The 16,206-nt window shown below is 40.8% G+C and overlaps 1 protein-coding gene across 4 annotated transcripts in view; it reads left to right on the top strand.

The window, feature by feature from the left end:
- Positions 1-16,206, top strand: part of NF2 (NF2, moesin-ezrin-radixin like (MERLIN) tumor suppressor) — a 109,723-nt gene that overhangs the window by 34,286 nt on the left and 59,231 nt on the right. For all 4 annotated transcript variants that reach the window (XM_073671686.1, XM_073671669.1, XM_073671692.1 and 1 more), the window contains exons 10-11: positions 3,441-3,515; positions 5,287-5,400. In XM_073671686.1, the coding sequence (XP_073527787.1) occupies positions 3,441-3,515; positions 5,287-5,400 (189 nt within the window). The remainder of the gene's footprint in view (positions 1-3,440; positions 3,516-5,286; positions 5,401-16,206) is intronic.

The following is a 16,206-nucleotide window of genomic DNA, read 5'->3' as shown; positions in this document are numbered from 1 at the left end:
GAGGTCACATGACCCCTCCAGATCTGCCATATATGGTGTCCTGCCTGGCTCAGCCTGCAGCTGAAGCCTGGCAGGACACACTGACTGTGAAACAGTCAGCAAAGATCTCATGTAATGTAATACATGTCTATTACATTACATGAGATCAGTGATCAGAAAAATAAAAATTAATGTCCCATACAGGGACTAAGTAAAAATGTAAAAAAAAATGTTTTTAAACTTAAAAAAAAAAATCACAAAAAAAATAAATAAATAAAATATTAAACCAATAACTCCGTATATTTATGCAAAACCAAAAAAAGTACACATATTTGGTATCGCCGCGTCCGAAACAACCCGATCTATAAAACTGTCACACTAATTAACTCCTTGTGTGCACACCGTAATAAAAATAAATAAAAAACGGAGCAAAAAAATATGCTTTTTCATCATATCGCCAAACAAAAAGTGGAAAAAAATGCGATCAAAAAGCAAAATGGAAATAAAAATGGTACCGCTGAAAACATCATCTTGTTCCGCAAAAAAAAAGCCGCCATACAGCTCCATCAGCCGAAAAATAAAAAAAGTTATAGCGCTCAGAATAAAGCAATGCAAAAAAAATATTTTTTCTATAAAATTGTTTTATTGTGTAAAAGCGCCAAAACATAAAAAAATATACAGTAAGTGTAGTATCGCTGTAAACGTACTGACCCGAAGAATAACGCTGCCTGATCACTTTTACCACACGCAGAACGGCATTAAAAAACACTCAAAAACAATTCCTGAATTGTTGTTTTTTGTTAATTTTACCTCCCAAAAAACGGAATAGAAAGCGATCAAAAAATGTCACGTACCCAAAAATGGTACCAATAAAAATGTCAACTCGTCCCGCAAAAAACAAGCCGTCACATGACTCTGTCGGCCGAAATATGGAAAAATTATAGCTCTCAAAATATGGCGATGCAAAAACTAGATTTTGCGAAAAAAAAGCGTCTCTTAGTGTGTGACAGCTGTCAGTCATAAAAACCCGATATAAATCTGGTATCTCTGTAATCGCACCGACCCGAAGAATAAAGTAATCTAATCAGTTATATCACACGAGGAACGGCGTAAAAAATAAATAAAACCAATTCTTCACCTGCTACTGATTTGTTTATTATGTCTCCCAAAGATCGCAGTAAGGCTCTGCTCACATTTATCCTGCGCTCTGCACTGAGCACTTACACCAGAGTTTCCGTGTAAATCTCTGAAATACGTGATTCAGCCGGAACCCATGACGGAAGATTCCCTGTAATGAGGCAGATATAGGCCACTGTGGATGCCATCTGGCCTGTGATCCCACGGTGTCATTTGTTTTAGGCGTGCATAAAAGTGCGGTTGGCCACAGTTTTGTGCACTTCTGAAAAAAAGGACACCACTAAACAGAGGCCAGACGGAGTCCAGAGTAACTCTGCTGCCTCATTACAGTGAATGGATCCCGCAGGGGTTTCATCTGAATTACATCACTTGGAAATTTAGATGGAAACCCCGATGTAAGTGCTCAGGCTAGAGCGCCGGATAAATGTTACATAAAATGTTCCCAATAAAAGCTTCAACTCAGTCCTCAAAAAAAGCTAGTCCCCACTCAGGTCCGTCATCTGTTAAAAATATAAGGGACTTCCAAGTTACTGGTAGCAGAAAGGCTCTGGAAAAGCGAAATGGCCCTTGCCCCCCAAAAGAAATTCAGAAAATTTTGTGCTCCCAAATCCAAATGCCTATTCTAAAATAATTTGTTCTCCAATTGTCAAATAGCGCTCCGTCCCTCCCAGATCTCGCCATATGGCTGAGCGGTACGATGCAGCCACATATGGGGTATTGCCACTTTTAGAAGAAATTGCGTGACACATTTTGGCACCATTTTTACCCATTGCCCTGTGTGAAAATGTAAAATCTGAGGGTAAAACATTTTTTTTGTGGTAAAATATAATTATGCTTTTTTCACTGCCCAATGGTATAAATTTAAAAATTAAAAAATACTCACTACTTCCCTAGATGAATTCCTTGAGAGGTGTAGTTTACAAAATGGGGTCACTTGTGGGGGTTTCTGCTGTTTCGGCATGTCAGCGTCTCTTCAAATGTGACATGGTGTCTGCAACCTATCCCAGCCAACAAAGCGCTCCTTTCTCTTCCGAACCCTGCCGTACACCAAAGCAGTGGTTTTCCCCCACATATGGGGTATCGGCGTACTCGGGAGAAATTGTACAACAAATTTCATGGTGCAATTTATCCTATTACCCTTATGTTAATGCAAAATTAGGGAATGAAAAACGTTTTTGTGGGAAAAATGTGAAAATTTTATTTTTACAGCTCAATATTATAAACTTCTGTGAAGCACCTGGGGGTGCAAGGTGCTCACCACACATCTAGATAAGTTCCCTAAGGGGTCTAGTTTCCAAAATGGTGTCACTTGTGGGGGGTTTCCACTGTTTAGGAACATCAGGGGCTCTCCAAACGCAACATGGCGTCTGCTAATTATTCAAACAAATTTTACATTGAAAAAGTCAAATGGCGCTCCTTCCCTTCCGAACCCTGCAGTGCGCCCAAACAGTGGTTTTCCCTCACATATGGGGTATCAGCGCGCTCAAGAGAAATTGCACAAAAAAATTTGGGGTCCATTTTTTCCTGTTACCCCTGCGAAAAAAAAAAAAAAATGGGTCTAAAGTAACATTTTTGTGAAAAAAGTTAAATGTTCATTTTTTTCTTCCACATTCCAAAAATTCCTGTGAAGCACCTGAAGGGTTAATAAAGTTTTTGAATGTGGTTTTGAGCACCTTGAGGGGTGCCGTTTTTAGAATGGTGTCACTTTTGGGTATTTTCTGTCATAAAGACCCCTCAAAGTGACTTCAAATATGATGTGGTCCCTAAAAAAATGTTTTTGTAAATTTTGTTGGAAAAATGAGAAATCGCTGGTCAACTTTTAACCCTTATAGCTCCCTAACAAAAAAAAATTTTGGTTCCAAAATTGTGCTGATGTAAAGTAGACATGTGGGAAATGTTATTTATTAACTATTTTGTGTGACATATCGCTCTGATTTAAGGGCATGAAAATTCAAAGTTTGAAAATTGCTAAATTTTCTAAATTTTCGCCAAATTTCCGATTTTTTTCACAAATAAACGCAAGTGATATCGAAGAAATTTTACCACTATCATGAAGCACAATATGTCACGAAAAAACAGTCTCAGAATCAGGGGAATCCGTTGAAGCGTTCCAGAGTAATTACCTCATAAAGTGACAGTGGTCAGAATTGTAAAAATTGGCCCGGTCACGAAGGCAAAAACAGGCTCTGGTGCGAAGTGGTTAACAGTAAAATCTTTCATGTGTAGAAGACATAGGGATGTATATTTTTTTAACAGCTTGTGAATTGGAGCACAGTTAAACTGACAGATTTATTTTACATACTCGTGTATATATATTATTTCAGTTTACCATCAAACCACTTGATAAGAAAATTGATGTCTTCAAATTTAATTCCTCGAAGTTACGAGTAAACAAGTTGGTGAGTTGTTAAGCTATTTGTTAATGATTTATAATTTTTTCACTGTGCTGTAATATGTACGTTGTTGTTGTAACTGTTTTAATCATGTTTATTAGGATTTATATGAGGTATCGAATAAAAACCACCAGGATTGTCGTCAAAGGAGTTGTTCAATTTAAAAATTCCACCACAGGTTTTTTTAATGGTATAAAAATGAAACCATAATTACTCGCCTGAACTCCATGTGCTCCAGCTCAGGCCGCTTTGGTAACTCTCTATTTGGACCAGAAGTGATGGCGTCTCGTTCTATGGTCACATGCTGAGGCTTGTGACTGGCTGAGAGGTACATAGTGACTAGAACAGGGTTTTATTAGCTGTGCATCTGCTCCAGCCTGGAAAAGAGCACCATGGCGGCCTGTGCTGGGGTGATGGGAGGCTTATATTTTTTTATTAAATCCACCATACAATTCCAGTGTTCTTTTTTATGGTCTTTTCCAAGGGGTAGTTACTCTCAGAATTCTCTGGGGACATGTCTTTGGGCTGCTCTGCATAATTACTCTGAACCACATCCCATCAGTAAAGACCATAAAAATGAATATTTAATGAAAAGGCCCATATCTCTAGAACAATATGGTGGATTTTAAAAGAGAGAGAGAGAACAAAATACTCAGGAAAGCAGCTGGAATAAATTAAGAGAAAAAACTTTTCACCTAGTGATGTCCTCAGTGGGTGAATTTTTTGCCCCGTATGTACATGTACAGCGCGAGTCGGAAGCAGCTGTATGGAGCAGGCTCACAGGGTGAGCTCGCCCCATACCCAGCAGGTCATGGCTGTGTTTTACAGCTAACAATAGTGGGAGTAGCTGAGCTCCGACCCGTGATTGTTAACCTGTTAAATGCCACTGTCAAACTCTGACAGCAGCATTAACCTGTAGACACCGTAAACTAAAAAAATTCAAGACCGCCAAAATTCCATTTTTTTGGGGGGTCGCTGCAATTCCACAAAAAATGCTGTAACAAGTGATTGAAATGTCGCATCTATCCCAAAATTGTATCAATAAAAACATCTGCTCGCCCCCCCAAAAAAATAAGCCATCACACAGCTCCATCTATCGAAAAATTAAAACGTTATGAGTCTCGAAAAATGGCGACGCAACCCAACTTTTTTTTTTTGTTGTTGCAAACTTGAGATTTTTTTTCACTACTAAAATTTAACAAATTGGACATCTTTGGTATCACTAAATTCATACTGAAGAGCAGAATCATATTGCAAAGTAATTTTTACCACAAAATGTACACAGTGAAAAATAATTCCCCTAAACAATGTCAGAATTGCTTTTTTTTTTTCACTATTTTTCCCGCTTGGAATTTTCTTTCCCTGTTTTCCAATACACTATGTGGTAAAATCAATGGCGTCATTCAAAAGTACAACTTGTCCCACAAAAAGCAAGCCCTCATATTTCTATGTGGACAATAAAATAAGCATTATGGCTCTGGGAAGAAGGGGAGGAAAAAGCGAAAACACAAAAACTGAAATTGGCCCCGTCGTGAAGGGGTTAAAAATATTTCTTGAGAAAATGATACATAATGCACGGTCCCAGTGAAATCCTGTTGATGCAGAATTTTTTATATTTTATAATTTGAGGGTTTTCTTTTTTTTTTTTTTTTTTTTTAGTAAATTCTGCACGTTAGTGTGACAAATTTTTGTTTCTTGGGTATAGCTAGTGACATTTACTTTGTGTTTTCTGGTACTGTGTTCTATAAGTATATGCTTTTATTTCTTTTGTCGCTAGATTTTACAGCTTTGTATTGGAAACCATGACTTGTTCATGCGCCGTAGAAAAGCAGACTCCCTTGAAGTACAACAGATGAAGGCTCAGGCCCGAGAAGAGAAGGCCAGGAAACAGGTGAGTCACTGCTTTCTTAGTGCCTATTATTCATGCACTTCTTGCCTTTGGTCACATAGGACTTTTCGTTTCCTTCACCATATTTCCAGATACAGTACAGACCAAAAGTTTGGACACACCTTCTCATTTAAAGATTTTTCTGTATTTTCATGACTATGAAAATTGTACATTCACACTGAAGGCATCAAAACTATGAATTACCACATGTGGAATTATATACTTAACAAAAAAGTGTGAAACAACTGAAAATATGTCTTATATTCTAGGTTCTTCAAAGTAGCCACCTTTTTCTTTGATGACTGCTTTGCACACTCTTGGCATTCTCTTGATGAGCTTCAAGAGGTAGTCACCGGAAATGGTCTTCCAACAATCTTGCAGGAGTTCCCAGAGATGCTTAGCACTTGTTGGCCCTTTTGCCTTCACTCTGCGGTCCAGCTCACCCCAAACCATCTCAATTGGGTTCAGGTCTGGTGACTGTGGAGGCCAGGTCATCTGGCGTAGCACCCCATCACTCTCCTTCTTGGTCATATAGCCTTTACACAGCCTGGACGTGTGTTTGGGGTCAATGTCCTGTTGAAAAATAAATGATGGCCCAACTAAACGCAAACCGGATGGAATAGCATGCTGCTGCAAGATGCTGTGGTAGCCATGCTGGTTCAGTATGCCTTCAATTTTGAATAAATTCCCAACAGTGTCACCACTAAAGCACCCCCACACCATCACACCTCCTCCTCCATGCTTCACGGTGGGAACCAGGCATGTAGAGTCCATCCATTCACCTTTTCTGCGTCGCACAAAGACACGGTGGTTGGAACCAAAGATCTCAAATTTGGACTCATCAGACCAAAGCACAGATTTCCACTGGTCTAATGTCCATTCCTTGTGTTCTTTAGCCCAAACAAGTCTCTTCTGCTTGTTGCCTGTCCTTAGCTGTGGTTTCCTAGCAGCTATTTTACCATGAAGGCCTGCTGCACAAAGTCTCCTCTTAACAGTTGTTGAAGAGATGTGTCTGCTGCTAGAACTCTGTGTGGCATTGACCTGGTCTCTAATCTGAGCTGCTGTTAACCTGCGATTTCTGAGGCTGGTGACTCGGATAAACTTATCCTCAGAAGCAGAGGTGACTCTTGGTCTTCCTTTCCTGGGGCGGTCCTCATGTGAGCCAGTTTCTTTGTAGCGCTTGATGGTTTTTGCAACTGCACTTGGGGACACTTTCAAAGTTTTCCCAATTTTTCGGACTGACTGACCTTCATTTCTTAAAGTAATGATGGCCACTCGTTTTTCTTTACTTAGCTGCTTTTTTCTTGCCATAATACAAATTCTAACAGTCTATTCAGTAGGACTATCAGCTGTGTATCCACCAGACTTCTGCACAACACAACTGATGGTCCCAACCCCATTTATAAGGCTAGAAATCCCACTTATTAAACCTGACAGGGCACACCTGTGAAGTGAAGACCATTTCCAGTGACTACCTCTTGAAGCTCATCAAGAGAATGCCAAGAGTGTGCAAAGCAGTCATCAAAGCAAAAGGTGGCTACTTTGAAGAACCTAGAATATAAGACATATTTTCAGTTGTTTCACACTTTTTTGTTAAGTATATAATTCCACATGTGTTAATTCATAGTTTTGATGCCTTCAGTGTGAATGTACAATTTTCAAAGTCATGAAAATACAGAAAAATCTTTAAATGAGAAGGTGTGTCCAAACTTTTGGTCTGTACTGTAGGTTACTATTTTAAATATGTAAACATTATTAGTATTTTGTAAAAGTAGGACTTGGCCTGCCCAGCTGTGTCTCTAGTACACGCTATATTGCGGGATAAATATGGCTTCCGTTTCACCACTTGTGTAGTTTGGGTTGATGAGGTCTGCTGTCTTGATCATGTTTCTTAATGTTACAATTTTGCCATTTAAACTGATCTCATCACCAATCTGGTGCTGCCCTTCTTATTTTATAAAATAGGGGCCAACCCTAGATTGGTGATTTTTTGAACTGTAACCTAGTAACAAAACCCCTCAGAAGTAACCCTAATGTCCCCAGACTCTCTAGCAAACTCGGACCCAACCTTCTGGGTTCAGGAATCCTGACATGCAGAACGATATCCCACAACCCTCTGCCTTGGTTTAATAAAGTACGCAGCTGTGCTGGATTCCAATCATCTGAAGTTCAGGCCCCAATGTGCTAGATAGTCAGGCTCTTTCGAGGGATATTAAGCCCCTTCATGACCGGAACATTTTCCGTGTTTGAGTTTTCGTTTTTTGCTCCCCTTCTTCCCAGAGCCATAGCCTTTTTATTTTTCGGTCAATATGGCCATGTGAGGGCTTATTTTTTGCGGGACGAGTTGTACTTTTAAATGGCATTACTAATTTTAACATATCATGTACTGGAAAACGGGGAAAAAAATTCCAAGTGTGGTGAAATTGCAAAAAAATGCAATTCCACAGTTGTTGTTTTTTTTTTTCTTTCCACGTTCACTGAATGCTAAAACTAACCTGCGATTATTATTCTCCAGGTCATTACGAGTTCGTAGACACCAAACACATATAGGTTCTTTTTTATTTCGGTGGTGAAAAAAAATTCCAAAATTTGCTAAAAAAAAAAAAAAAAAGGCGCCATTTTCCGAGACCCGTAGCATCTCCATTTTTCGGGATCTGGGGCCGGGTGAGGACTTATTTTTTGCACGCCGGGCTGACGTATTTATTGATACCATTTTGGGGTAGATCCGATGTTTTGATCTCCCGTTATAGCATTTTATTGCAATGTTGTGGCGACCAAAAAGCGTAATTCTGGCGTTTTGGAATTTTTTTCTCGTTACGCCGTTTACCGATCAGATTAATTCTTTTTTATATTGATAGATCGGGCGATTCTGAACGCGGCTATGCCAAATATGTGTATGTGGGGTTTATTTTTTATTTTATTTTGAATGGGGCAAAAGCAGGGTGATTTAAACTTTTTATATATATATATATATATATATTTTTTTTACACTTTTTGCTTGCTTCTATAATCTCCATAGGAGACTAGAAGCAGCAACTGTCTGATTGCCTCTGCTACATAGAGGTGATGAGCAGATCACCTCTATGTAGTAGAAATGCTCCTGTGCTATGAGCGCTGACCACTAGGTGGCGCTCATAGCAATCTTCACATGACAACCACTCAAGTCTGCTGCAGACCCAGGGTTGTCATGCCCACCCGTCAGTGACCTGCGATCACGTGACGGGGTCACCGATGGGCGGGTTAATTGACGCGCTTCTGGCGCGGCGCTGTTAAATTCCGCTGTCAGAGATTGACAGCGGCATTTAACTAGTTAACAGGCGCGGGTGGATTGCGATTCCACCCGCCGCTGTTGCGAGCACATGTCAGCTGTAAGAATCAGCTGACATGTGCTCGGTACAGTGTGGGCTCAGCGCCGGAGCCCCCGCTGAACCAGCCTTTCCAACGTGGTGCGTACTATTACTGACCACGTCGGAAAGGGGTTGAGGCTCCTTTTGAGGGTTTTCATTATTAGGTTATTATTAGGCTATATTTAGACAAATCATCTGATTGCAAGTCCCTCTTTAAACTAGTTACCTTGGCAGCTAAACATTGGCTTCAGCCATTCCTTGCTACATGTTGATAAGGCCAGTGATTGTCTGCAGCGGTGACATGCCGTATAGGGCCCATGATGTCTGTAGCCAGTGTTTACAATACCAGTGCGGAGAACCGGGCCTTCAGCGTTAGAACGAAAGGGAGTAAAAGTGAATGTTTTTTCTTTTTATTTATTGTAGCAGTATTGCTCCATGTCTGCAGTTTATTGCTTACATGGGTTGTCCACTTCTTGGACAACCCCTTCTAAATAAATATGTTCCCCCTTTGAAATAATAGTCGCTATACTCCCCTCCAGTATGGGCACTATTCCAGCAGTGTTGGCATTGGCTCTCCCAGGGCTTGTGTGGCAGTGTTATGCCATGTCAGTCCTGCAGCCAATCAGTGTCCAGTTAACTCTGCCCTTTTTCGGACAAAACAGACATACGGAGGAAATGAGAGGGCAGCCGCATCAATTAATTCTTCTGGATGTCCAATTTGTCTGAAGAGGAGAGTGAAGCCTCTGCTGATTGGCAAGAGGGCTTGCGTGACATAACAATGCCACGTGAGCCCTGGGAGAGCCAGTGCAGACACCGCTGGAATGGTGCCAGCACCAGAGGTGAGTATAGGTGTTATTATTTTATAAGGGAGTAATCCAGTGATTGCTTTGTGTGTGCACAAGCCAGGGGCTGTGCACCCCTATTTTTCGAGCTGTCCACTTTTCCTTGATCTATTGAGTGACAGTAGGTCTCAAGACCTGGACCCCCATTGATCTGCAGATAATTAAAGTCCCAGGACCTGTATGGGATTTTTTGAGATTCAAAGATCTTGGTTAAAAGTTGTAAACATTTTATCAGAAGTAATGGAGACGCCTATAGATTACACAACCTGAGATATTTATTTGGAATCTTTGATGAAGAACTATAGAATGACTAAGGACAGCAGTCCGAAACGCGTTTGCTTGTAAACTAGTTGGATTTTGAACTTGCGACTTTTAAAATATTTTCTACAATAAAGTGAGTTTTTATGAAGATCTGGATGCTGGAATTCCTTCTAACCATATAAAAATATAGTGTATAAAAAATAAAGGTTGCCCTCAAAAATTTAAAAAAGTGTGGGAAAACTATTGTGACCCCCCCCCACCGTCACCCAGTCCTTGGTGCAGCCCTTACCGAAGTCCTGTCCAACTACTCTCCTAATCTGTAAACCGAATACTGTGAGTTTTTTTTTTTTAATATTTCCTAGTTCGTCACAATGTAAAAGTGGAACTGATGCTTTGTTTGTCACTATTTTACTGTGTTTTATGAGCAAAATCAAATTAGTAATAACGGAAATGTATGTTTTAGTGTTTAAAAAAGAAAAAGTCTCAGAGTCAGGACATAGACTCCAACCGATCTGAAGGAAATTACAGCACCTGCTAAATCTGAAAAAGCATGCAGAAAGTTTAGCTACTTTTTAAAGGGAACCTGTTATGTCCTTTTTAGCATGTAAACTGTCCCCAGTGTGTTGTTAGTGAAGCAATGTGCATCACTAACATGTTTTTTTTAATTAAAAACGGCGCTATAATCATGTCCCAAAAGCACTTTATATAGTTATATCATACCTGCTCGTTTAGTCATAGGGGTGTGCTTAATTTTCATTCAGATATGGCCGTCACCGCCCACTCAGTTTGATTGTCCTGTAAGTGCCGACGTCATTCGAAACTGTTGTAAAATCCCACGCTTGCGCAGTGTGGAGAGTGGAGTATGAAGCCGCTCTTGTGCAGTGTTGAGATTGGGCAGCCACGCTTGCGCAGTGTGTAGCTTGGAGCCGCGATTGCGCCCTGCGTAGCTTGGAGCCGTTACCAGCGGCTCCCCTATCCACACTGCAGGTTAATAGCATTCTGACACTGTGCGGCGCTGGCACTGAGAGCCCCGCTGCTGGGAGGAAATTAACTTTATTCCCCCCTTGCAGCGTTTGGCTTCCAGTCATAGGGGTGGGCCACCTTGGGTTTAGTCACCACTCAGTGTATAGAAAGCGGTGGCTGTAACTAAGCCCCGGCACTGACTGGAAACTTGCTCTTCATTAGGGCCGGCTGTGAGTTAACCCCTGTGACTGAAACTGGAACGCAATCAGGAAGAGTAAAGTTCATTTTCTCTCTGCAGCGTTCAGCTAAGTGTGGGCACCGGGCAGGTTAATAGCGATATTAACCTGCAGATGAACCCCATATCTGCATAGCATTTTTTCTGGTGACAGGTTCCCTTTAACTAAAGCTGTCTGTTTCCTATGTTGTTAGTATTAAAAAGCAAAGTTTACATTAGCGTATAAAAAAAAAAATCCACTTTTCAACCTGAAAACTCGGAAAATGATTTTCATCCATGTGCCAACTGTGTGTGTGTTTTCATACATCAACATTGTAAAAAGTACATGGTCAAGTACAGTTTCCTAGGCTAATAATTGAAATGCATTTGTAAAAATCGTATGTAATTTTTTTGCCTACCTATAGACTATTTCACCAGTCTCACCCAACATACGAAAGAGACTAGTGCATGCTACTGTATCTTCAACACGCAGATTCATTCTGTGAGCAAAAAAAAAAAAATGCTTATTTGTGCAGCCCCATTGAATAACATTGGTCCTAGTGATGTCCATGTGATGTCCTTTTTTTCAAAGACCGCACTCTGCCCGAAAATACGGTCATGTGAACTTAGCCTAAGAGTGAGGAGTGACTGAGAGGTTGGCCATTTAAAGATCTATATTTTTTAAATTGTGTATTGTTTTATTGATGCTAGTCTGAGCCTAAAAGCCACAAATAGAAGAAAAAAGGGATACATGGAGTATGTGCACATCCAAAAATAAATATTCAACATTTTTATTACAAGCAAGACAATTAAAACCTAACATAAGATCAATACCATGATTGCAGACATGGAATACAATAATATACACAAGAACAGAAATGTATAAAAAATTGGATAATAAATCAATACAGTTTTACAGTCTCTTATTTTACTACCTGTGTGTTTAAGGGTTAACTACATTGCACTTAAATCCTGAGGTGTAGCTTTACTCACAAGGGGTTAATTAAGGGTGAGGGGTCATAATTAAGGGTTTACAAGTGGCAGCTGGTTGGGGCTTCCAGTCCTTTGGAAGTGCATTGAGCTGTAGGTTGGATTGCTGCTAAAGGGGAAAAAACAAACAAAAAAAAAACTCTTTAATTCTTCTTTCTTAGCGAGTGTGACCGGAGCGTAAGTGCGAACGGAAGTAAGTGTGTGACTTGTGATTCAGTGACTTTGGATTCAGGGAGTTTGGAAGGGAGGAATTTGGACAGAATTGCTGTCTGTATTTTATTAATTCTTTACATTTCTTTTTACTTAACATTTCTGTCTAGTGTAATCCCCTTTAGGAAATGAGCAAATGAGCTCCATTATTGACAATGCTATCCAGTGTACATCTTGCCATATGTATGCAATCTTTGAACAGCCAGTCGTGGGTGCATACTGCTGTGCGAGATGTGTGCACGTTGTGCGTTTGGAAGCCCAGGTACTGGATCTAAATGAGCAGCTGGCAACACTGAGATCCATTGACAATATGGAAAGGAGTCTGCTGCTCACTGAGCAGCTGCTTACTGGGGTAGATGTGGGGGAGGGTGGTAGTAGGGAGCTGCTGGACAGTGAGGGAGATAGCTGGGTGATAGAAGGCGATGTAGAGGGAAGAGTGCCAAGGAGGCTAGTCCTCATCGGGCACACCCCAATAAGTTTGCAAAGTTGGCAGATGAGGGGGGTGTTAGTACAGGTGTAGCACTGCTGCAGCAAGGCATGTCCTCTGAAAGCCAGAGGAGTGTCAGCTCCAGTAAGGGGGGAAATAGGAGCAGGGCAGGTGCTAGTAGTGGGGGACTCAATTATTAGGGGAACAGATAGGGCAATCTGTCACACAAACAGGGATCGTCGAACAGTGTGCGGCCTACTTGGCGCTCGAGTCCGGCACATCGCTGATCGGGTTGACAGATTACTGGGAGGGGCTGGTGAGGACCCAGCGGTCATGGTGCACATTGGCACAAATGACAGAGTTAGAGGTAGGTGGAAGGTCCTTATAGATGATTTCAGGGAATTAGGCTGCAAGCTGAAAGCAAGGACCTCCAAGGTGGTATTCTCTGAAATACTGTCTGTACCACGTGCCACGCCAGAGAGGCAACGGGAGATTAGGGAGATAAATAAGTGGCTCAGTAATTGGTGTAGGAAGGAGGGGTTTGGGTTCCTGGAGAACTGGGCCGACTTCTCAGTTGGCTACAGGTTCTACATTAGGGACGGGCTGCACCTCAATGGGGGAGGGTGCAGCTGTGCTGGGGGAGAAAATGGCTAGAAGGTTGGAGGAGTGTTTAAACTAGGGATTGGGGGGGAGGGTATACATTTTATAGGTGGGGAAGATAGTGCAGATAGTGACCATGGCACAAATAAAGAAATTGGGCGTGGGGTTAGAACAGTCAAAATAGTAAGAAGGAATAGAGGTACAGAGAGATACATAAAATGCATGTACACTAATGCCACAAGCCTCACCAACAAAATGGAAGAATTAGAATTAATTTTGTTGGAAAATAATTGACATGGTGGGGATATCTGATACATGGCTGGACGAGAGCCATGGCTGGGCAGTTAATTTACAGGGCTATAGTCTGTTCAGAAATGACCGTACAAACAAGCGAGGGGGGGAGGGGTGTTTATATGTAAAATCATCCTTAAAACCCATCTTGTGTGAGAATATATGTGAATCTAATGAAAATGTACTTATCGGGCTCCCTCTTACTAAACTCTCCCCTCTCCAATCCGTCATTAACGCAGCAGCCAGGATCATATTCCTCGCCAACCGCTACACCGATGCCTCTTCCCTGTGCCAGTCATTGCATTGGTTACCCATCCAATATAGAGTTCAATTTAAACTTATCACGCTTACCCACAAAGCGCTCCATGCTTCAGTACCCCCCTACATCTCCTCCCTTGTCTCAGTCTACCACCCTACACGTGCCCTCCGTTCTGCCAGTGACTTAAAACTAAAATCCTCCATAATCCGAACGTCCCACTCCCGTCTCCAAGATTTCTCGCGTGCTGCGCCAATTCTTTGGAATGCACTACCCAGGACAGTTCGATTAATTCCCAATACCCACAGTTTCAAGCGGACCCTAAAAACCTATTTCTTTAGACTGGCGTATCGCCTCCACACACTATCTGTCCGTCCCAGTTTTCCCCCCATATTAAAATCTTCTTAATTTTCAGGTTCATACCAACCATGCACATAATAGCCTCGGTCAGGACTGCACACATACTGGCAGGCGACCAGTCCATGTATTATTTATCCTATTTAGTATATCAAGGCTGCATTATACAATATATGTTCATTCTACCTTTTGTGTCTCCCCCATTTCCTCATAGACTGTAAGCTTGCGAGCAGGGCCCTCACTCCTTTCGATATGAAATATGCTTATTCTGTATTGTCTGTATAAGTCCCCCCTAAAATTTGTAAAGTGCTGCGGAATATGTTGGCGCTATAAAAATAAAAAAATTATTATTATTATTATTATTAAAATGTAGAGTCCCTGTGGGTGGAGATAAGGGGAGGGGAGAAAAAATAATAAATTACTGATAAGTGTTTGTTATAAGTCTCCAAAAATAATGGAAGCAGCGGAGAATATCCTCATAAAGCAAATAGATGAAGCAGCGACTCAAGGAAAGTCATTATTATGGGGAACTTTAACTACCCTGAAATACATTAGGGAACAGAAACCTGTAGTTCCAGCAAAGGTAATAGGTTTTTGACAACTATGAGAGATAATTACCTTTCACAACTGGTTCAGGACCCAACAAGAAGGGGGGCACTGCTAGACCTAATATTAACCAACAGGCCAGACCCCATATGAAATATACGAGTTGGGGGTCACTTGGGTAATAGTGATCACAAAATAATAAGTTTTCATGTATCCTTTAATAAGATGTGTAGTAGAGGGGTTACAAGGACACTAAACTTCAGGAAGGCAAATTTCCAACAGTTGAGAGATGATCTTGGTGCAGTAAACTGGGATGATATCCTGAGACATAAAACTACACAAAGCAAATGGGAGACATTTATTAGCATCCTGAATAAGACCTGTGCACAATATATACCCTATGAGAATAAACATGCTAGAAATAGGAGGAAACCATTATGGCTAAATAGAGCTGTAAGGGGCGCAATAAGTGACAAAAAGAAAGCATTTAGAGAACTAAAGCAAGTAGGTAGTGATGAGGCATTAAATAAATACAGAAAATTAAATAAATTCTGTAAAAACCAAATCAAGGCAGCAAAGATTGAGACAGAGAGATTCATTGCCAGAGAAAGTAAAAATAATCCCAAAATATTCTTTAACTACATAAATAGTAAGAAATTAAAAAAATATAGTGTTGGCCCCCTTAAAAATAGTCTGGGTGAAATGGTGGATGAGGATGAGGAAAAAGCCAATATGCTAAATGATTTTTTTTTTCAACAGTATTTACACAAGAAAATCGCATGACAGAAAACATGATTAGTGATAACAAAAATTTTCCATTAAATGTCACTTGCTTAACCCAGCAGGAAGTACGGCGGGGTCTAAAAATCAATAAAGTTGACAAATCCCCGGGCCCGGATGGGATACACCCGCGAGTACTGCCGGAATTAAGTAACTTCATAGATAGACCATTATTTGTAATTTTTAAAGATTCCCTAATAACAGGGTCTGTACCACACGACTGGCGTATAGCAAATGTGGTGCCAATATTCAAAAAGGGGACAAAAACCGAACTTGGAAATTATAGGCCAGTAAGCTTAACCTCTACTGTGGGTAAAATCCTGGAGGGTTTTCTAAGAGATGCTATAATAGAGTATCTGAAGGGGAATAACCTCATGACCCAATATCAACATGGGTTTACGAGGGACCGTTCCTGTCAAACTAATCTGATCAGTTTTTATGAAGTAAGTTTCGGACTGGACCAAGGAAATGCCGTGGAGTTTGTGTATATGGACTTTTCAAAGGCTTTTGATATTGTTCCACACAAAAGATTAATACATAAAATGAGAATAATGGGGATAGGGGAAAATATATGTATGTGGGTTAAGAACTGGCTCAGTGATAGGAAACAAAGGGTGGTTATTAATGGAACACACTCAGACTGGGTCTCCGTTAACAGTGGGGTACCACAGGGGTCAGTATTGGGCCCGCTTCTTTTTAACATATTTATTAATGACCTTGTAGGG

Source organism: Phyllobates terribilis, unplaced genomic scaffold (assembly GCF_046119375.1).
Source record: "Phyllobates terribilis strain yellow unplaced genomic scaffold, ASM4611937v1 Scaffold_1__5_contigs__length_1240528914, whole genome shotgun sequence".
Taxonomy (NCBI): Eukaryota; Metazoa; Chordata; class Amphibia; order Anura; family Dendrobatidae; genus Phyllobates; species Phyllobates terribilis.
This window is presented reverse-complemented; position numbering and strand designations above follow the sequence as displayed.